At 44.4% G+C, this 22,741-nt stretch overlaps 1 protein-coding gene across 10 annotated transcripts in view; it reads right to left on the reverse strand.

The window, feature by feature from the left end:
- The window catches only part of LOC137420630 (inositol hexakisphosphate and diphosphoinositol-pentakisphosphate kinase 2), a 196,018-nt gene extending 176,124 nt beyond the window's left edge, over positions 1-19,894 (reverse strand). For 9 of the 10 annotated variants that reach the window (XM_078772472.1, XM_068105857.2, XM_078772473.1 and 6 more), the window contains exons 1-5: positions 19,577-19,670; positions 10,991-11,595; positions 5,429-5,624; positions 2,560-2,650; positions 2,367-2,452 (exon numbers count right to left, since the gene is read on the reverse strand). In XM_078772472.1, the coding sequence (XP_078628598.1) occupies positions 2,367-2,452; positions 2,560-2,650; positions 5,429-5,624; positions 10,991-11,467 (850 nt within the window). In that variant the 5' untranslated portion in view covers positions 11,468-11,595; positions 19,577-19,670. Of the gene's footprint in view, positions 1-2,366; positions 2,453-2,559; positions 2,651-5,428; positions 5,625-10,990; positions 11,596-19,576; positions 19,671-19,819 lie in introns of those variants that run through there. The other variant, XM_078772474.1, reaches the window with a different exon arrangement.
- Between the last annotated feature and the right edge of the window lie 2,847 nt (positions 19,895-22,741).

Consider the following 22,741-nt stretch of genomic DNA (forward strand, 5'->3'; position numbering starts at 1 on the left):
TCTTCTTCTTCTTGTTCTTGTTGTTCTTGCAGAGAAGACAAAACCTCAAAGCTCCACCCATTCTGGGAACCATAGCTCCACCCATTGTGGGAGAGGCTTCATATAAACAAATATCCACCATTTTATTAACTCGCATAGCTTTGAGGCCTGTTTTGTAGGCCCATGGTGTCTTGCTCTCTCACACAGTTTTCTTTCAAATCAAATTCGATATATCATTTCATTTTTCACAGTCGCTAACATAGTTTTAGACTCGGTTGAAAAAAAACGGGAAGAAAATCCGATGAAAATTTTCCTTTATAGAACTAAATGAATTCTCAAAGGCCTGTAACTTCAAGTCCATCGAGATTTTTTTTTTTTTTAATCGCGGCATGGTCAGTCATACACCGCCTGAAATAACAGACGGGAAAATGCCGAGATATATATATTTTGTTTAAATCGCGGCATGGTCAAACCCTGGTGTTTGGGCTAGCGGCTAGGGTGCCGGCTTAGGATCCTAGGATCCTGGGTTCGAATCCCGGTCGATCGCTGAACTAACGCCAGGGGGGTTGACTCAGCCTGTCATCCTTCCGATGTCGGCAAATTGAGTACCAGTTCACTGGTAATTCCCTGTTTGTCGTTAAAGGCGGCAAAAAGGGTTGGCGTCAGGAAGGGCATCCGGCCGTAAAACATTGCTTCAAAAAGGGGACCAAAAAACAACAACAACCACGGTTCCCGAAAAAGGCCAACCCCCGCTTGCAGGGAAAAATGGCCTCTAAAGGTGGTTATTTTAATTTTTTTATATGGTCAGTCATACACCGCCCGAAATAACAGATGGGAAAATGCCGAGATATATTAAAAATTCGTCCATTTGATGACAATCGTAACGATGAAATATTTAATTTATACGTCGTCACAATAATGTGGAGAGAGGAGCATAGCTTCGTTCACGTGTCGCCACACACGGGAAATTGCCGAGATATATATTTTTTAAATCGCGGCATGGTCAGTCATACACCGCCTGAAATAACAGACGGGAAAATGCCGAGATATATTAAAAATTCGTCGCCACACACGGGAAATTGCCGAGATATATTTTCACTTTGCACAAAAATAACATCAAGTAATCGAATCAATAGGAATGTCCTGTGCCTATAACATCGACGTTATAGGCACAGCTGCATCTAGGCATTGTGTAACATCGACGCGGCTTTTGTTTTAATTAAAACTTTTTGCTCTTGTTTACACTACTACTACTACTACTATGTTCCCAATTAATCTCACCTTTTAGGGTCAGCTAAAGGAGAAAAGATTGGCCAAAGTCTTTCATGAACTGGTCGGCCAGGCCTGATGCTCAAATAGAGTCGATTAGGGCAGTTATTTGGAATTTGTCCGGCGATAACTCGCTTACTATTCACTGTGCAAAAGACGCTGTGCGACCTTTATCTTCCCCCAGCTAATGCTAACAGACGAGTCCCCAGCTTACAGTAAATCCGAGGGACGGCGGCTTAATTAACAACGAAGCATCAATCAAACAGCTTCTTATCGAGCTGAGAATCGAACCGAGACTGGACAGCTAAAGGTGAGTGAGTTACCTTTGCACCATCCTGTTGGACTATAGTCCACAAATTTCTTCATTAAATGAAATGGTGTTGAATTAAGCCTGGTGTCGGCTTCGCGGTTAGGGTGCCGGCTTGGGATCCTAGGATCCTGGGTTCGAATCCCGGTCGATCGCTGAATTAACGCCAGGGGGGTTGACTCAGCCTGTCATCCTTCTGAGGTCCAGCCTGCCTGCTTCTGAGGTCCAGCCTGAATTGAGTACCAGCTTGCTGGGATGAATGATCCCGGTGTGTACCCCGGTTTAGAATAGGTACACCGTATCCCTGCGCATCGAAAGAGCGTGACCAAGGGTTGGAGTCAGGAAGGGCATCCGGCCATAAAAACATTGCCTCAAACAGGGAACCATGATTGTCATGGGGCCCGCAAGGCTAAGCCCCGCTTTAGCGGGGAAAATGGCCTTAAAACGATCATTCATTTTCATTTCATTCAAATGAAATACATAGAAATTTTAGGACACAAGAAAGTGGCTCTCTTTGGTAGAATAGTTGAGAACATGAACAACAGGAGAATTTTTTTTTAAACGCTGTAAACGCATAGAAATTCATTCTTTCTTTTGGAATAGAAAATCCAAGTGAGAACTGACAAGGTTTTCAATACCCCAGAGAACAAGAATGGAAAAACATAATCTTGTGAGTTCACACCCCTATTCGATGAGCATTTCCACAACTGTTATGTAGCTATAGACATTAGACATGGAATGGTGTGATACAAGTCAATTTAGTAAAACAGTCTAATAGTCCTAGTACCATATGGACAAAATAAAATGCTACCTGGGGCATTCTCTGGGTTCCGGTTGAGCACAGCATAGCGAGGGAGGTCTATCCCTTCCTCCTTTAGTATCCGATAAACTTCTCGCCTGTTCCACAAATGCAGCGTACGGAAAACACACGCTTCGTGATGTACACAGGGTGCACGTGAATCTTGACGTCTCTGTCTTGCTGTGCATGTGCAGTGTACACGTACCTATCCTGCAGGTAGTACTGCATATCCATGTCATTGATAACAAAGGGTTGGCGCAGCTTGGCATATGCCACAGCCTTGTCCAGTGGGAAATCTGCCTTGCACAGAAAAGGTAAAAACACAAGGTACTCAGGCATTTGCACAATGAGCAAAAAATGCATCATCATTAAACCTCCCTCTAAGATAGAGTATGCAAATGTGGAAAACAAGGTGAGGTGAGAGAAACAGAGGAGTAAAGAAGGAGAAAGATGAGGAGGAAGACAAGGAGAAAGAGGAGGAAGATAAGGAGAAAAAAGAGGATGATAAGAAGAAGAAAGAGGAGGATAGGGAGAAAGAGGAGGAGGATAAGGAGAAATAGGATGATAAGAAGAAAGAGGAGGATAGGGAGAAAGAGGAAGAGGATAAAAGTAGAAAGAGGAGCAGAGGATGAGAAGGAGAAAGAGGAGGATAAGAAGAAAGAGGAGGATAGGGAGAAAGAGGAAGAGGATAAAAGTAGAAAGAGGAGCAGAGGATGAGAAGGAGAAAGGAAAAGAAGGAGAAAGGGTAGGAGAAGGAGGAGGAGGAGGATAAGAAGGAGAAAGAGGAAGAGGATAAGAAGGAGAAAGAGGAAGAGGATAAGAAGGATAAGGAGGATGATAACAATGAGAAAGAGGAGGATAATAAGACAGGGGGATAATAAGGTAAGGAGGAGATGAGGAGAAGGAGAAGGTGAGGAGGAGGAGGTGAGGAGAAGGATGAGGTGAGTAGGAGGAGGTGAGTGGAAGGAGGTGAGTGGAAGGAGGAGGTGAGGATAAGGAGGTGAGGCTAAGGAGGTGAGGATAAGGATGAGGTGAGGATAAGGAGGAAGTGTGGAGGAGGAGGTGAGAAGGAGGAGGTGAGGAGGAGGTGAGAAGGAGGAGGTGAGAAGGAGGAGGTGAGAAGGAGGAGGTGAGAAGGAGGAGGTGAGAAGGAGGAGGTGAGAAGGAGGAGGTGAGAAGGAGGAGGTGAGAAGGAGGAGGTGAGAAGGAGGAGAGGAGAAGGAGTAGGAGGAAGAAAAGGAGAAAAAGAAGGAGCGGAGATCATCCATCAATCCAAGCATTTCCATGGAAATCAGAGCTACTCACAAATTAAGAACAGGCCTCCCCATATGGGCTGGCACCCCAGCCTCACATCCGTCTCTCATGGATTCTGTGGAATCTAAATCTCTCAAAATTATTGGAATCTCCCAAAACGAGGCCAAAGCCTCAAGGTCTGTTGCTTTCACATCACAGCAAGGTTGGTGGTCTTTTTTTAACCAACTATTCTCCAACGTTGTTCCCTCTGCTCTCTGCCCTTTGCCCTCTGACCTTCTCTAGCACCACCAGCATGCACGTGTTCTGTTCTTCCCGTAACTCCGTTCTGGTTAAACTTCCAAAATCAAGGCTGCCTGCACATCTCAAATCATCTCGGTCTCCTTTCTCTCTCTCTCTCTCTCCTGTTTGCTTATTCCCTTGCTGGTTGTGCCCGTTTCCCCGTTACCACAATAACATTTCAACCTTGCGCTCACATGAGCATTGCTCTTATAGAAAAAAAAAAGTCTCCATTGTAAATTAGAGGGGGGAAGATGTTTGCATTCTCTTGGAAGCTTGAGCTTGGTGCACAAGTCCATCATAAATGTATAAAACACGATGATAGTCTTGACGTATTGTTCAAAGGTTTTCAACCAATTAAATCATTATCCATAAATATAACGTCGAGAATGGGATTTCTCATTAACTGAAGGTTAGAATTATCTGAAGCTGAAAACGACATTACTCAGTAACCAGGGCGGAAGAATAGGAAGAAAAATCATTTTATTAAAGAACGAACTTTCAATAACATAAAACTGAGAACTTGAGAAAATAAAAAAGTCCAATTAAAACAAATCCACAATGTTATTATAAAATTGTTACAAAACAATAAAATTCGGAATTTGAGCAAATAAAATACGTGATGAAGACCAAGCATTGCAATAAATTCATAACAATCAGAAAACAATCCTACTCGTCATCTGTAATTGGTCACTAACTTCGAGACCAATACAAATTTTTACTACGGACCCTCGGCATCACAAAGCTACATATATCGAACAAGCAGATTCAAATGGAGCACCTCGCCGCCATTAGAGCATTTAATTTGCAGCGGATGAGGCAATAAATGTGAATTGGAGTTCCCAGCTTGCCGGCTTGATGACGGAAGACTCCATTTGCATTTTTGCCATCTCAATCCCCACCCCATTTGGAATATCATGCGGGCACTGGCAACCTCCTCGTAATTACAACTGTGAGCAATAAGAATATGTACAAAAGGAGGAAGAACAAGCAGAAGAAAAAAAAAAGAAGAAAGAAGAAAAAAAAGGTAGAAAGGAGGGTGTAAGGGAGGGTGAGGCAAGGGAGGGTGAGGTAAGGAAGGGTCAGGTAAGGAAGGGTCAGGTAAGGAAGGGTCAGGTAAGGAAGGGTCAGGTAAGGAAGGGTCAGGTAAGGAAGGGTCAGGTAAGGAAGGGTCAGGTAAAGAAGGGTCAGTTAAGGAAGGGTCAGTTAAGGAAGGGTGAGGTAAGGAAGGGTGAGGTAAGGAAGGGTCAGGTAAGGAAGGGTCAGGTAAGGAAGGGTCAGGTAAGGAAGGGTCAGGTAAGGAAGGGTCAGGTAAGGAAGGGTCAGTTAAGAAGGGTCAGTTAAGGAAGGGTCAGTTAAGGAAGGTTGACGTTAAAAAAAAAGGGTGAGGTAAGAAAGGGTGAGGTAAGGAGAAGAAGAAAGCATATAAGGTTGAGGATGAGGAAGAGAAGAATACGTGGAAAAAGTAAAAGTAACCTCACATTTTAATTTCAAATATTGAACAAAATATATGAAAAGCATGGCAACAACACAAGCCAGCAAACCTTTGGAATGGAAGGAAACGAGACAGTCACAGTACGGCCACTTCTCCACAGGATGATGAAGGATCACGTCCTCTTCAAATATCACGACCATGATATACTTAAACTTGCAGAGTCGACCAAGGATCTCGGTCATCGGCTTTGAATTCGATTTCTTTGCCATCGAACAGATACCCACGACGATCTGCCTCTCGGGTGGCTGCGCAAAGCGATAAAAGGAATCACGTTTCCACCCCAGAACCAAGATGGTTATCAGAACCGAATCATAATGAGAGCAAACAATATGGCTATAATGGGGGTTTCATGGATGGCAAACAAGCTCTACTAATGGACAAACGACATATATTCCCAAAAAAGTTTAAAAAAAACACATGGTTTTGTTTCATGCTCTAGTTTAACAGAGTCCACAAGACATTACCTGGGAACCCAACCCAAAAGGGGTCCTATGATGTATTGGTACCATGGATTGTCAAAAGTTCATAACACTAATCGTAGCCAGCACCATCTCTGCGATAAGCCACACAATAGAGTTACAGTCACGTGAAAAAGTAAGTACAGCCCATGTAAAGTTTTGACTTTTTCATCATATTTCAACATACAGCTATTTGATCTTCATTTCAACAATATTGATAGATAAAGGTGATATAATATAACAAATATCATCAAACATTTACATTTTGTAGTCCATTGTATAATTTAAATAAACATATATGCAAATTTCGCATGTGGAAAAAGTAAGTACATCCTTGGCTCTAATAGGTGGTATTGCCCCCTTTGGCAGAAACAACCTCATGTAGGCGTTTCTTATAACTGTCTACCAGTCTCTGACATCGACTGGGAGAAATTTTTGCCCACTCTTCCATGCAGAATTCTTTCAGCTGTGCGATGTTTGAGGGGTTTCTTGCATGCACAGCTCGTTTCAAATCCCCCCACAACATCTCGATGGGATTTAGATCCGGGCTTTGACTTGGCCATTCCAGAACCCTCCATTTCTTTCTTTTTAGCCATTCCTTGGTGGATTTACTGGTATGTTTAGGGTCATTGTCATGTTGCAAGGTCCACCTTCGGTCGAGCTTCAACTTTCCGACAGATGGCCTCACATTTTCCTCAAGCACCCTCTGGTACAATGAAGAATTCATAGTGGATTCTATGATGGTGAGCTGCCCATGCCCTGATGCAGCAAAGCTGCCCCAAACCATAATATTTCTACCACCATGCTTTACAGTTGGTATCAGGTTCTTGTGGTCAAATGCTGTCTTTGGTTTTCACCAAACATGTCTTCTGGTACTGTAGCCAAATAGCTCTACCTTTGACTCATCTGTCCAGAGCACGTTGTTCCAGAAGTGCTGGTCTTTGCCGAGGTGTTCATTGGCAAACTTTAGTCTTGCCCTGATGTTCTTTCTGGACAGCAAATGTTTCCTCCTGGCACACCTCCCATGTCGATAAAATTTGTGCAGCCTCTCTCTAATGGTAGACTCGTGCACTTTGACATCAACAGTGGCAAGAGTTACCTGTAGGTCCCGTGATGACATTCTGGGGTTCTTAGAGACTTCTTTCAGCATCTTGCGGTCTGCTCTCGGGCTGAACTTGCTGGTGCGGCCTGGCCTGAACAAGTTGGCAGTTGTTTGGAATCTTCTCCACTTGTAGATGATCTTCCGGACAGTCGCATGATTGATTTCAAATTGTTTGGAGATCTTTTTAAATCCCTTCACAGACTCATAGGCATCAATAACCTTCTTTCTGAAAGCCTCAGAGAGCTCTTTTGATCAAGGCATGGTGACGCCGCACACTTCAACAACAAAGAGCAAACCAAACTAAATGTCTGAGGTTTAAATAAGACAGGTTCCTCCAAGATCCTCTCTAATGATGTTCTCATCATTTTCACCTGAGCTGGTGCACCTGATTCTAATTTTAGGTATTTGAAGTAGTGATAAATGTAGGGGTGTACTTACTTTTTCCACATGCGAAATTTGCATTTATGTTTATTTAAATTATACAATGGACTAAAAAATGTAAATGTTTCATGATATTTGTAATATTATATCACTTTTATCTGTCAATATTGTTGAAATGAAGATCAAATAGCTGTATGTTGAAATATGTTGAAAAAGTCAAAACTTTACATTGGGTGTACTTACTTTTTCACGTGACTGTAAAATAACGATCGGGCTGGTGGAGCATGAAGAAGATTCAACATATAGATTTGGCTTTGTTCGCCGATGGAACAGGTCCAAAAGAGAAATTACATACAGGATATACCGTCATTACGAGGATCGGGGTTCTACAGCATGTACGGTGTTACCTAGAAAAGGTATCGAGCGCCATCTGATGGTCACCAACAAGTCCCGCTGACGCAATGCTGCGACGCACCGTTTAATCCAAATAAACCTCCCTCCCTCAAAACCAAAAGGTATCGAAACAGGTGACCAGATTAGGTTACTTTATTTATTTCCCAGCCCCAATTCATTCATAATTGTGGTGACAAGCAAGGTTAGTAATTAAGACTTGGACATTTGGAACTACAATTTATTATTATTATTATTATTATTATTATTATTATTATTATTATAAGGAGTCAAATTCCTGATAATGACCATCTGCCTGTTATCCTTTTCTTTTAACACCCATCATCTCGTATCGTGCTGTCGGTGTCAATACAACTCATGACTATTGTGTATTTATACTGAGCGTACATTGTCGGTATACCCTCGAGATCAGATATATGGTGCTTCTAGTTTTTAGGAGAATGTAATCACTTCCCCCATCCAAAACCTTGATTGTCTAATCTAAGTTCGATCAATGAAGTGTTTCATTGGCTCGTCAATTGATCGATTAACTAAACTGTCTATCAAATGGAACATTAAACATGTTTTCCTATCTTCACTCAGCTGTGACCAAATCGTATTTTGGGCCTATGCCAGAGCGTGTTTCCAAATCCTGTTTGCCTGTTGTATTATTAGCCTTGCCTGGCCCTGAATGCACAGGAGAGGATACTGTAATCGGTTTGTCCTTCAGTATGTGTCGGCACACAGATCTACTTCAATATAGATCATTAATTCTCAGATCTACTAGAATGCAAATACCCTCTGCCTCGATGCCGAATTGTGCCCGATTTGGCATGAGTTGGATATAAAATAACAACAATAACAAGAGCGAGAATTGCTTTGCAATACATGTCCCCTAACTATGTGATATTTTCTAAGTCCAAAAAGGGCATAACTGAAAAATTGATAAAACGCCCTGAAACTCGAACTTGTTCAACCGCAGGTGGGGCGGACAGACGGATGGATGGACTGAAAGCAAACCTATAATCCCCTCCGGTAGGGGACTAATAAGATGTGCATTACAGGGAATTATACTAATTGTAGTTGTAGTTTTATGGAAATCATCTATCTATTACATATGCACCAGTGTAGGAGGTGAGGGCAGTGGAAGTGCTGTTACGTTTGTGGGGGGTAGATGAAAGAATAACGTAGGAGAGATAGGATTGTATAATTAATAGCTTGGACCATGTGACACGTAGGAGAAACCTCGATGTACAGTAAGTAGGGAGACTGTAGCTTAAGGTCGTTTAAATATTCACCACATGAGGGGTGGTGGAGTGCTAATTAGTGGCAGGGTTTAAGGATAATTTTCCCCAGTGCGTACTTACCCTCTGTAATCTTTCCCTATGTTTTGCACCTTATTTTAATTACAACAACCACCAACTACAAGCAGGCAGGACACGATCGTACTAAGCCCCGCCCCCAATGGACGTCATAGGTAAAGGTCCCCGCCCACGAGCGAGGCAGAGAATCAAAGGGGCGGTCAGAAAGGCCGTCAGGCCACGCCCCAAGGGATGTGAATGGGCGGTAGGACATGAGTGGGGCGAACTGAGAGGGAAACGAGCCGATTGGCTCTCAGGAGGGAAGCAGGGGAGTGCGCTTTTTGCGGTGGATCGGGGAAGAATGCTAGCCATCTTGGTGCCAATTGGATCTGGTGCGCTTTTGAGGAGAACTAGTACAACAATTGCGAAGGAGGCTTCCCCGAAGGAGGTTATACAGGCTAACCGCCGCTCTAGTAGGGAAAATGGCCTTTAAAATGCATGTTGTTGTTGTGTCTTCAACTGATGGGCTCATGGTGGGCTGAAGGCCGCACTGTTCATCTCAAGGACGAAGGGGAGGGAAGCCTTCGAGGAACCTGGAAGGAGGCCGTCTTCACAACTTGCCTTCAACGCGTGAGCTTTTCATCGGTGGTCACCATATTGTGCACGGTAGGTCCTGGGTTTTGTCATCACCACCACGCTCTTCCTCAGAAAGACATTTGGGACACAGATAAGTGTATCCACAAAAGGGGTTTTACTTTCATTTTATTTTCCCCGGTGTACGTGTTGGAGTCAGTGCGTGAGGTACCTCTGTAGGAATTAGTTTTTACCACAACCTTTATTTCCGTCTGCGGTTATTTTCATTAAATTATTTGATTGTTGAATTTATTGCTGTGTTTGCATGTTTTGTGGGTTCGGTATAGACCCTTGTGTTTCGTATATTCGTATAGACAAACGCTCCATGTCAATTCTTTCCCCGTGCACGCCATAACCGTCAAACGATCGAAGCTCGCCTCAGGAGTTAAAGCAGTTCGGTTATTCGTCCAAGGCTTGTCTTAACAAGCTACGGACACAACAGTACATTTGATACTTAATATAGTATTATATATCTCAATTGTTGATTACCTTGAATCGGTATTGGATTACCTTGAAGGACTGAAAGGTACCTTGAATTAACAATGTTTGGATGTTTATTATAAACAAGTATGGCAATGTCATTCTACGCAAAAGCTGCCTTTGATGGAGTGTGTGTGTGTGTGGTGTGGTGTGGGTGTGGGTGTGTGTGTGTGTGTGTGTGTGTGCGTGTGTGCGTGTGTGTAAGAGAGGGATAGAATTGTAAGGAACAGAAATGAAAAAACGAGATGTGTGTGTCGCACATGTTCCTCTCGAAGTGAGTGACACTTTCACCAATGTCAGCAAGTGCTGTGTGACATCAATATGGCTTCTCCAAGTACTTCCGTATAAATAAATCATTATACAGTATTTTTATTCAATCTACCCGTGGTGTTAAAATTATAGGTTCCACTGTACATGATAGAATCCTGACTTTCTTGGCATATAATGGAGTTAACAGTGGGTACCGATATGTTGAGGGCAGAACAAGCAAGTCATTTGACCAATCACACCTGCACCACAACCCAACCCCCTCACAAACTTGACGAATATAACCTAGACAAGCAGCAACAAGAGGATAGGAGGAACAGACAGCGAGTGCACCCCATTCTTACATATTTACAGGGCAGAACCCTGATTTAGCAGAGTTCTGTTACTCCATTCATAAATGTGTTGGAAGATCTGAAAATCGAAACTCGGATAAACTAAATAAAACTTTTATAATATGCCTGGTGACATCATTAATCTCTATTTAATTACCATGGTGACATAAGTTAACATAGTTAAGGCTGATTTTGCGGCTAGTAATTAAAAATAACTATTTGTGTTGGTCCTTACACACAGAAACAGTGATGGAAGAAAGTACTTACGCTCTCATCATCATCATCATCACTATCATTGTAGTAAAGATCATCGGCGTTCAGATTTCTGCCATCTGCTGCTGAGTCGTGCACATCTTCATCCTCTCCAAGGAAAAACTTCGCAGAGGTCTCCGGCAGTGACGAGCCATCGCTCGCCAAGTCAGCTGTTTTTGCGTCTTTCCTCCACGGGGATGAGCGAATCGTCTCCAAGGCCTCACCTTGAGGGATTTGCCACCCGACTTCATCGAGATCATCCGCGCACTTCTGGTTTTCCTCAGAAGGATCTCCATGGTCCATCACAGGATCTCCCGGCCCATCGCTCGAATCCCAATCCATTATATCCCCATCAGCCTTGTCATCATTGTCCAGACAAAACCTAACTCGGACCTCACACACATTGTCCTTTGCATAATCTTGTTCAATCTTGCTCACATCCCTGGTGTCCATGGCGTTCTGCACATCGATGGCTGAAATATTTTCTGCCATGAGTTTACAAAGTAACAGAACAAACCTTCCTAAGAACGTCCCCTGATAGCCATTATCATGACAGCAAGCGACTCATCAACGTCCTACTCGTTCCCTCGGTCGTCTTTTCCAACCTGAGCCATTTGATCCTAAAATGGTAAGGGAGAAGGGTAGCAGGTGGGAGAAGGCAGACCATGATATCAGGAAAACGTTTTCAAAACAACTTCATATTCAAACAAATACAGAAGGCAGACCCTCACTCCCTTCAATCCGACTCGTCCCTCCAGGTCTTTAAAACAGCTGTTCACCACCATCTCTTATCTTCCCCCATCCAAAACCTTGATCTTTTCTACCCCCGCTAATTCACCCCAGATCCACCTTGTTTGAAATTCCAACTTCTTTCCTGGAAGTCCTGGCAGTGTCCATATGTTTTATACCTCTCCCACCCCTTCCCATGCCCCCCCTCCCAAAGCCCTCTCCCTCTCACAGATCTCTCGATGTCTCCATCTCTCTCGGTCCCTGCTCTCAAATGTTGTGTTCATGTCCTTCCCCCTCTCTCCCCATCTTGTCTACCGCTCCCGATGTTATATGTTTTATGTGTCGGTTTGTCTTTCTGTATGATTAATGTTCGCTCTTTCACGAGCCTCGATCTTGTATACAAAAAAAAAAAAATACATTTAAACTTCCAATGGTGGAGAAACTAACTGATCCACTTAATTGTCGACCAGTTAACCTTTTCCACAAAAATCACCAAAAAGTGATGGAATTGATAAAATTGCAACAGATCTCAATTCATATTTTGTCCAACTCTCGTATCTCCGACAATCAGCTGGGCTTTCGCAGAGGGCATTTGATTCCATCTGCCACCCACTCCCGCTGCCTCAACCCTCCACCCTCCCACATCACTGCCCTCTCCTTCCTCCCTGATTTACAAACGACCAGCTAAAAGCTACAGAATGGCTACAAGATTTCTTGTATTCTCACAAGCAGCGGATTACTTGGGAGGAAAATAACGCATCTCGAGATGTTGGTATCCCTCAATGTGGTGTTCCGGGACCAATCCTGTTCTCGATCTACATCAATGATGCGTTTGTGGCACTGGAATGGTATGGTAGGTATGAGGAGCTCGTGGGGTTGTGGTTGGGAGGGGGGGTGGGAGTGAGAAGGGGTTATGACAGCTTGAAGCGGGGAGGGGGTTCAAAGACCAAAGACAGAGTCAGCGAATCAACGGAAGTAGCTCATTTGCATAACGGAAGTGAAATAATCCAATTTTAACACACGATTATCCAGCTTATTATTCTCCCCCAAAAAAGGTATTTTTGTGCTAATGAGTCAGGGATATCATATCATCCTCTGAAACATATCTCTGCAAAAACATTATTATTCAATTGGATACAATCAAAAATGTACAGTGAGAAGGGGGCCTATGCACCAATGTAAATCGTGGTCCGCGACAGACACACCACAGAGGCATTTACAAGTGTCCTACATTCTTATTATTATTATTTTGTATGCAGCACGAGGCTGTGGGGTCGCATAATTGGCTGAGGGCGTGGCTGTGCCTCTGATGCAATGCCCACTGTAGATTATGCCAGTAATTTGGAATTTGTTCAGGGTGCAAACGATAGTTTGCCTACTCTTCGCGCAGGACACCGAAGGATTTTTAATGTCCACAAACTAACGCCGGCAGACAGGACGTCCAGCTTAACGGCCATTGAAGGGACAGCACGCACATTTAGTCAGGTTCACTTTGTCAATAAATTATATTTCGTTCAAAATCATGGTAGATTAGCAAACCTATACATTTTAGGAAAGGTTATAGCATAAGGAAACTAAAAATCAATGTTTACATTTGGAGAGATACCTGTATGGCGGCCATTTTGGATTTTCAAAATGGCCACTGTAAAATACATATTTTGTTCTATTTCTGCCTCTAATTACCCTAAAAACTTTTTAAAATATACTAAACCTATATTTTCAGGGACAAGGAATCCAATGAAAGTATCAAATTAGTGCTATGGGGAATGGTAAGACACGAATCAAAGGTTTTGAATTGCAAAATACTGTCTTTATATTCGCGATAAGTTGCATAATCAAATACATGTTATCATTTTGTACAGGCAGTTAATAACATCAAAATGTGTCACAATAATTCATATCACCAAACATACACAGGCAGTCAGCAAAATCATACATACACATGCAGTCAGTATAACTTCACATCTACACAGGCGGTCAATGACAAAATGTACACAGGCAGTCAATGGCATCAAACATACACGATTACAGAATATGCCATTTAGAGTTCGTCATCACTGTCCTGTGTGTCGTATCCGACAATATAGTCCGCATCGTTTTCACAGTCCGTTCCACACAAGCAAAGGTCGGTCAAATTGATTGGCAAATCGAATTGGTCGAATGGTCGATCGAATCGAATTCGATGAATCGAATCGAATCGAATCGATCGAATTGGTCGAATGGTCGAACAAAGCGATTGGTCGAATGGTCGAATTGGTCGAATGGAATTGGTCGATTGGTCGAATCGAATTGGTCGGAATTGGCAAATGTAAACATTGATTTTCAGATTTTCCATGTAATAACGTTTCCAAAAATGTATAGGTTTGCTAATCTACCATGATTTTGAACGAAAAAACATAGTGAACCTGACTAATTGATGAATCACTATGCCTCACACAGCTGGGCCGAGGTTCGAACCCAGGATAGACAGCTCAGAGGCGAGTGCGCATACATTTAGGAGTGTCCTTCAGTCATCACTTTTTTTTTTCTTTTTTTTTTTGGATACAGAGTCGAGGCTCGTGAAAGAGCTAACATTTATCAAACAAACAAATCAAACAAACAAACAAGCAAACAAAGTATATAAAAAGGGGAGCGGTCGACAAGATGGGGAGAGAAGGGGAGGAAGCACAGAAACACAACATTTGAGAGCAGGGACATTGGGAGATGTGTGGGAGGGAGAGGGCCTGGGGGGAGGCAGGATAGGCATAAAACGCAAGGACACCAAGCACTTCCAGGAAAGAAGTCGGCACCTTAAAAAAGTGTATTTGGGGTGAAATTAGCGGGGGTAGAAAAGATCAAGGTTTTGGATTGGGGAAGATAAGAGATGGTGGTGAACAGCCGTTTTAAAGACCTGAAAGGAGGAGTGGGATTGAAAAGAGTGAGGGAGTTTGTTCCAGAGGCGGGAGAAAGAGGAATGAAGGAGTGAAAGTGAGCAGAAAGTCTTGATTTAGGCAGTTTAACCATAAGAGGGTTGCACGCAGATCTTGTGCGACCTGTAGGAATATTTGGGGGACAGAGCCCAGAGAGAGCTGGGGGAGTAAGGCCGGAGAGGAGTCGGTAGAAGACGGAAAGACCACCAACCTGCCTGCGGTGAGTAAGAGAAAGGCCCTCAGAGATAGCGTCATCGCGGGAGATTCCAATGATTCTGAACGCTTTGGTTTCAACAGCGTGAAGACGAGCTAGGTGTGAGGCAGGAGCACCAGCCCAGAGGGGAGAGCAGTACTCCATTGAGCTGCGGATGAAAGCCTTGTATGTGGTGAGGAGCTCAGGTGTGCCAAGGAAGGACTTCGCACGACGGAGTATGCCCAGTCGGCGACTGGCTTTGGAGGCCAGCTTGGAAATGTGGTTTTCCCAGGAAAGATCATGGCAGATAGTGAGACCCAAAAGCTTGAGTGACAGAACTTCTTGGAGAGGATTATTCAGAAAGTAGATGGGAGGGTTGTCCAGTCGGTCTTTTCGGAGAGACATCGTAAGAGTGTGAGATTTGTCAGGATTGAAAGACATGTTCCACTTGTTTGCCCAGTCTGTGATTTTGTCCAGGTCTGCAGAGAGTGAGGAGGCTGCAGACTGCCGATCTGAGGGATGAAGAATGGAGCGGCAGAGAGTGGAGTCATCAGCAAAGAGATAGAGAGGATTTTCAAGAGAGTCAGAGAGATCATTGATGAAGACCAGAAAAAGCACAGTGCCCACAACACTGCTTTGGGGAACTCCAGCCTGAACAGGAAGAGGAGATGAGAGAAACCCATTCAGGGCCACACGTTGACTACGACTAGAGAGGAAGTCCGCCAGCCATGCGTGGACATTTCCATGGATACCAAAGGAGGAGAGTTTGGTGAGCAGAGCGGGGTGCCAGACCATATCGAAGGCACGTGATATGTCGAGGGAGACAGCTCTAATTTCCTGTTTGGCATTGAGGACCTCCATCCATTGTTGAGACAGCAGAAGCAGCATGTCCAGAGTAGAGTTGCTTTTATGAACCAGAGCTTCGAGTTAGAGCTTATTTGTTGCAATCATTAATTTTGTTATTGACTATGATCCAGGGCTCAGATAGGAGGGCACTGTAAATATATAATATGTTTTATGAGTTAGAACATTAAAAGATAATGGAGAAATCAGAAACAAAAAAAACCCAGCATCATGAGCCACGTGCTCAGACAATAATGCAAAACAAATGAATCCGAGATTCCATTACAAATACCGCGGTGTAGGATTTTGATCATTACCTTAACATAACAATAAAGCAGAATGTCTTAGCGATTCATAATATTAACCCACGTTGGACTTAGTCTGAAGCGGGGGCTTGTTGATTGGGTCTCGTCCACCTGTCCGTCCGTCCGCAACCATATCTAAGAGATGTATGGACCGATTTTGTTCATACTTGGCAGAAGATCAATACATAATCGTACACATATGCACATCATTTTGTTTTGCAATGCCATCAAAGATGGCCGACTGGCGGCCATTTTAGTTGTAAAAAAAAGCCCGATGTTGAACACGTCCTCAACCATTTCTCCGACATGCATTTACCGATCTCGTTCAATCTTGGCACACAGATAAAAAAAAATGATGCCTTACATATGAAAGTCATTTTGTTTCGAGATCAGATCCAAAATGGCCGAGTGTTTGCAATTTTGTTACTTAAACGTGTCCCCAACCATTTCTCGCAAATGCATGAATGATTTCGTTAAAAATTGGAACAAAGATAAGACATGAGAGCATACATATTGTGATGTTGGTCGGTAGGGCATATAGATAGATTTAGGTAGATCTGCATAGTTAGGTGCTTCGTCTGTCGTGCTAGAGAATCTCGATGTAATAAGTTCTGTTAGCCCGAATGTCGAACTAAGTGTGTACCTGTGATCATACGAGGATGATCCGGTGATAGGTAGACTAGGGACTTAGCTAATTCCCCTGTGTGTTAGACCTGGTGATCAACCCTTTGTCCGGTATGGCAGCACATCACACACATTAGTTAGCCCCAATAGCGCACCACATTAATTCCCCCGCCGCCATAAGGACTGTCTGGAAAGACAAGCAGGAAGCGGCCGCGTACAACGGTGCCATGGCAAGCAGACATCGTGCAAAGCAGGCAATAGCCACGCCCAGAAGGACTCTTGATTGACAAGGGGGAGGGGCGAGAAACACCAAGCGCACTGATTGGAGAGTAAAGAAGGACTTGTGATTGGCCACTGACCAATGGCATGGGGGCAGGGCGTCAAGTGCTCAGCCAATGAGAGGCGACCAAGGAGATCGGAAGATTCGAGAAGAGAGCTGATGTGAGGGGACGATCGGAAAAACGACTCGCTGACCGACATTTTCTCTCTACGCCTCTGCCTCTCTTCCCTTCTGGCCGTCCTTTACGCTGGACCTTCTCTTGTGTTGGACCTCGTCCCGTTTGGACCCTTGCTCATTGGATGTTGGAAGGACGTTGGCGCGCCGACGATTCTCTTGCCCGGCATTCACGCACGAACGATCGTGTGGGGACATGAGGCTTGGCGTGCAGCGGCAGCCGTGGGCCTGGTGGAGCGCGAACGGGGGTGGAACGAGGCCTACTTCCCGCTGACCGGAGCTGCGGTCAGACGACTGTGCTCAGAGCCGGACCATCCTTGACGACTGCAGACTACTGATTGAGATAAGCTTGCATTCACAAACACAACAAAGCGGTTATTTTATTATTCATTCCCCTGTGCTGTATGTGAAGTCTGTGAGCGGGGACGTCCCAAACTAGGTTCTAGTTTTTGTCATCGCATTTCCCTGTCCCGATAATTATTTTAAATAAACCCTTTTATTATTTTCTTTTCTATTCAAAATCCCGTGTTCGTGTGAGTTTAATCACCTTGCAGGTTGAAGACGCTGGTGCGCGCGGGCCGTGAGGTAAATCTCGCCGCTTCTTCCTCTTTCCCTCCTTCCTCCTGCGCGTGTATAGCAAATCCGCCATTGATCGTCGCTTCGGAGTTAAAGCTCGTTTTGGCCATCCGCGATTCCCCGGTCTTAACTGAGGGGCAATCGCGCGACAACATGATATGCAGAAAGTTTTGTTTTGTAATCAAAAATTACGAAAATAATGGGGGCTATGACGTTTTATGTCTTTTTCTCCTTGTTTTATAATCACATCGTTTTTCGGCGTAACCCGTCAGGCAATGCTGTCTAAAATAGCGTTTGTCTGTCCGGATGTCCCCACAAACATACACCAATCAGAGCTGAGGATCTTGTCACACGACAGGGGGACAGCATTTAGTAACCATTACAGTTCTACATTTTACTAAAGGCACATATAATAACCATATGTCTATGAAGTAGTTGTCGATATAGCGAATTCATGTTGATGCGGGATTCGACAATGGATTCAGCCCCCTGGCATCTAATGCAGTGCCCTTGTAGTACCATGATGTGCAGTACAACACAAGTGACTGAACTTACTCCTTCCTGAAAGGTTTGCACTCATCTCGATAAGACTTATTCCCCATTTGAGGAACTGGCTTCCAGACATTGTTCAATCATACCCTTCTAGTCCAGGGCTTCAAGCAAGGAGTGCACCCCTCCCCTCCCTCTCTCTCCCTCACACCTCCCTCTCTCTCTTCCTCACACCACCCCAATCCATCTGTCGGCTCCCTCCTCCCCTTCCTCCGCCAACAACTTGCGTCTCTCACCGCCACCGCCACCCCCTCCCCACCCCCACAATACCCTCCCCTCCACAAACCAACCAGTCTCACCTCCCTCCCCACCCAAACAAAGCAGGCTCCTCCCCCCCCCCCTTCCCTCCCAAAGCAACGAGTCTCCTCTCACCCCCCCCCCCCCCACACCCTCTCTCCCCACCCACACAACCAGTCTCTCCGCCCACCACCACCTTGTCCAAGCAGTCTCTCCTACCGCCCCCCTCCCTCCCCCCACCCCTCACCCAACACAACCAGTCTCTCCTTCCCCCATCCCTCCCCACCTAACCAGTCTCTCCTTCCCCCATCCCTCCCCACCTAACCAGTCCCTCCTTCCCCCATCCCTCCCCACCTAACCAGTCACTCCTTCCCCAATCCCTCCCCACCTAACCAGTCTCTCCTTCCTCCATCCCTCCCCACCTAACCAGCCTCTCCTTTCCCCATCCCTCCCCACCTAACCAGTCTCTCCTTCCCCCATCCCTCCCCACCTAACCAGTCTCTCCTTCCCCCATCCCTCCCCACCTAACCAGTCTCTCCTTCCCCCATCCCTCCCCAACTAACCAGTCTCTCCTTCCCCCATCCCTCCCCACCTAACCAGTCTCTCCTTCCCCCATCCCTCCCCACCTAACCAGTCTCTCCTTCCCCCATCCCTCCCCATCTAACCAGTCTCTCCTTCCCCCATCCCTCCCCACCTAACCAGTCTCTCCTTCCCCCATCCCTCCCCACCTAACCAGTCTCTCCTTCCCCCATCCCTCCCCACCTAACGTCTCTCCTTCCCCCATCCCTCCCCACCTAACCAGTCTCTCCTTCCCCCATCCCTATTCCCTCCCCACCTAACGTCTCTCCTTCCCCCATCCCTCCCCACCTAAGCAGTCTCTCCTTCCACCATCCCTCCCCACCTAACCAGTCTCTCCTAACCCACCCACCCCTCCCCTCTCCCCACGATCCCCCGCCCCGTCTGTATCATTTAGAATAGTTTTGTCCCTCACTGTCCATCCTATTTCTCTTACAAATACAATGCATTTGATATGAATACAGACTACACACTACACACCCACCATAACAACGTCACGATGGTCCATGTAATGTAAATAAGTTCATTGCTGCGGTCCTATGCATGCCTCAGCACGGTCTTACATTAGTGAAGGCAAAAAATGAGGTTAAAAAAAAAATCAAAAACCTTTCCAACCATTCGGACCAGGTATCCTCCTCTCATGCTTCATTCACTGAGCCTCAGGTAATCTCCATGACACGAACCGTGAATTTCTCACTCAGCCGATAAACAATAACAACTTCCTGCTAATAATCCAGTATTAATCATTAGAAATTACAATGAAAACACAACTAATATGCTGAGCAACGGGAATGGTAAAATATCTTACAGCAATCGTACCAAGCTCGAAAATAAAAATCGCTCCTTCACCTTTAGTTCTGTTTTTCGCCCTGAGCCCAGCAATTCCAGCTTCTCTTGAGGAAGTTCCCTAGAATTGCTGCCCTGAGGGCAGAGCTAAAAAATAAAATTACGTTTGGAGGTGTTTTTGAGGTCGGCTGCGTAAGGTTCGAGTCGGCATTGGATCCTGACGGAATTTGTATTTATTTTGCCAGACATTTGCGTATTTTTATTACAATTAATGATCCTTAGCAGTTTTTCGCGCTAATATCTATTTCTGAATGTGTAAAGTCCTTACGAGACTGATTGCATCGCAAATCGAGGGATTCGGAGACACAAAGCAAGCGTCCAAAGAGCGATTTATTCCCGGAAGTGATGATACAGGAAAAAGCCCTCGGGGCGCCCAGGCCCAACAGTTTACGGAGCCCGGAAAAGGATATGACATCACAGTATGTTACAGTATGAGGTTACAAGATATATGGTGGTATATTTGATATACTAGTACCGACTGCAAAGCCGCAATGAGCCGGCGAAGCTAAAACCTCTTGCCACTATTTTACCCATCACCATGGCATCAGTAGGTTAGGTAGTTGGTAGTAGGTAGGTTGGTAGTAGGTAGGTTGGTAGTAGGTAGGTGTAGTAGGTACCGTACCTGGTAAGACTTGGTAAAAGAGAACAGCAGACAGTCCTCCCCAATACCTGCATACCTCTTGCCACTATTTTACCCATCACCATGGCATCAGTAGGTTAGGTAGTTGGTAGTAGGTAGGTAGGTAGTTGGTAGTAGGTAGGTGTAGTAGGTACCGTACATGGTAAGACTTGGTAAAAGAGAAGAGCAGACAGTCCTCCCCAATACCTGCATACCTCTTGCCACTATTTTACCCATCACCATGGCATCAGTAGGTTAGGTAGTTGGTAGTAGGTAGTTGGTAGGTGTAGTAGGTACCGTTAGAGTCCCTGTATATAGAGAGTTGTGTCAACTCAAATTTGGACGCCATTTTGTGTCTAAGTGTGTCGGATTAGATATACTGTACATGTACATTAGCGATATGGGGTGATATATTCTAAAGCTGCTAAAAAAAAAATTACTACACATATTTAGTCTTATTATTACATACAGGTGATATTTGTTTTGTCAAAAACTCAGCTATTGCCGTGAAAAAGAGCTGTGTGGTGATATTAAAAGTGGTATGGCAATGCATATTACAAGCCAACACTGCATATAAGAGCTAACATTATAAGTAAGACAAACCAATGCTGTCGTTCTCTGAATTTTAATAACTTAGAAAGGAGTGTGGGCATATCCAATATTTTTTAAAGGGTGCCGAGAGCAATTCCGGTGTAGGACTTCCAGCCGACATATAGTCTAACACACTTAAAACAAATTCTGTACGTGGTATTGCCATATTTCTGTAGTGTACAACTTTAGTTTTATCGACATTTATATTCAATTTCCATTGTAATGATTTAACAAGCTGCAAGTCAGCTTCTGTCTCTGACATAAGGAAAACGTCATCGGCATCTAGTAAGATTGAAACGTTCATTTATTACTACACCCTTGCCCAGAACTCTGATGGATATTGCCTGATCGATTAATATGTTTCATAGCTGGCGACTTAATTAACACTTAATTTTCGACTGCGCCAAGCCGTAATTAAACAGAGAAAAAACTTTTTAAAATACCTGCAGTGTTCACGGTTCGTCGAGTCGAACAGATATGGAAAAGCACAGATAAGACGTCGTATTCACCATAACTTGTTTAATTTCACCAGGAACACGATGAGGCCAACACAGTAAACATTCAGCACAAAACTTGGTTCATACATTCAGTACAGAACATGATTCATACATTCAGACCGTAAGAAAACTCTGCCCGTAATACAACACTCTGACCAGACCAACACTTCATCCCACTACGTTCACTCCTCACAAGTGAAACTCATCACTACTCCGTTCACTCCTCACAAGTGAGACTCATCACTACTCTGTTCACTCCTCACAAGTGAGACACCATCACTACTCCGTTCATTCCTCACAAGTGAAAAAGTACAGTGACATTGCCCGCAGACTACCCAACCGCAGACCAGGCAATGTCACTGTACCGGGACATTTCATCAATCAATGACAATATGCGGTCCGCTAGGACTACCCGAAAAAAATTGAGCAGGGTTCTTCCCACGGAAATGCATTTTTGGTCAGCTCCTTGAAGATTATAAACAAACACAAATCACTTCCCTTTAAAAGGGTTTTCAACGGACAGACAACCAAAAAAAAACCGAGCAGATAGAATTGCTTTTGAACATCGATCATCAAGCGGCGTGGGCCTACCTGGCAGAGTCTCGAGGAGTCGATCGCTTTCCAGCTCTTTCGTCTGACTTTCGCTTCCCAAATTTGTCTTCTGACTTTATCACTTGGAAATCTATACATCTTATATTTCCCAGATTGGTTTGAACAACCAAAAGCAGAACAACCAGTCATTTTGTTTGGCAATAAACAACATTCCCGTACCAAGCTGACGTTCACGCACGGTGAAGTTAGACACAAAATGGCGCCACGAAATCACGTGACCAGAAATCTCGGGTCAGCGCATGGCGCAACTCTCTTTATACAGGGACTCTAGGTACCGTACCTGGTAAGACTTGGTAAAAGAGAAGAGCAGACAGTCCTCCCCGATGGCAATACCTGCATACAATACAATAAATGTCACAAGAAGCTTAAGGAAGTAACTATACGATGTGCTAGCTTAAGGCCTATTTTTAACTGGGCTTAACATACGTTTTCACAGTAAGTGGTGGTATATTTGATATATAATGAGAATTCCTACGCGGCAGTTATTTCTGCATTTTTTTTTTCATTCCACCGATATATATTCTGGAGTGGCTGTCGCGGCTGAATGTTGAACTTAATGCGCCGCCATCTTGAGACCCCCAAATTATATTGTCCTCACAAACCACT

The sequence above is a fragment of the Myxine glutinosa genome, chromosome 2 (assembly GCF_964187855.1).
Source record: "Myxine glutinosa chromosome 2, kmMyxGlut1.1, whole genome shotgun sequence".
NCBI lineage: Eukaryota > Metazoa > Chordata > Myxini > Myxiniformes > Myxinidae > Myxine > Myxine glutinosa.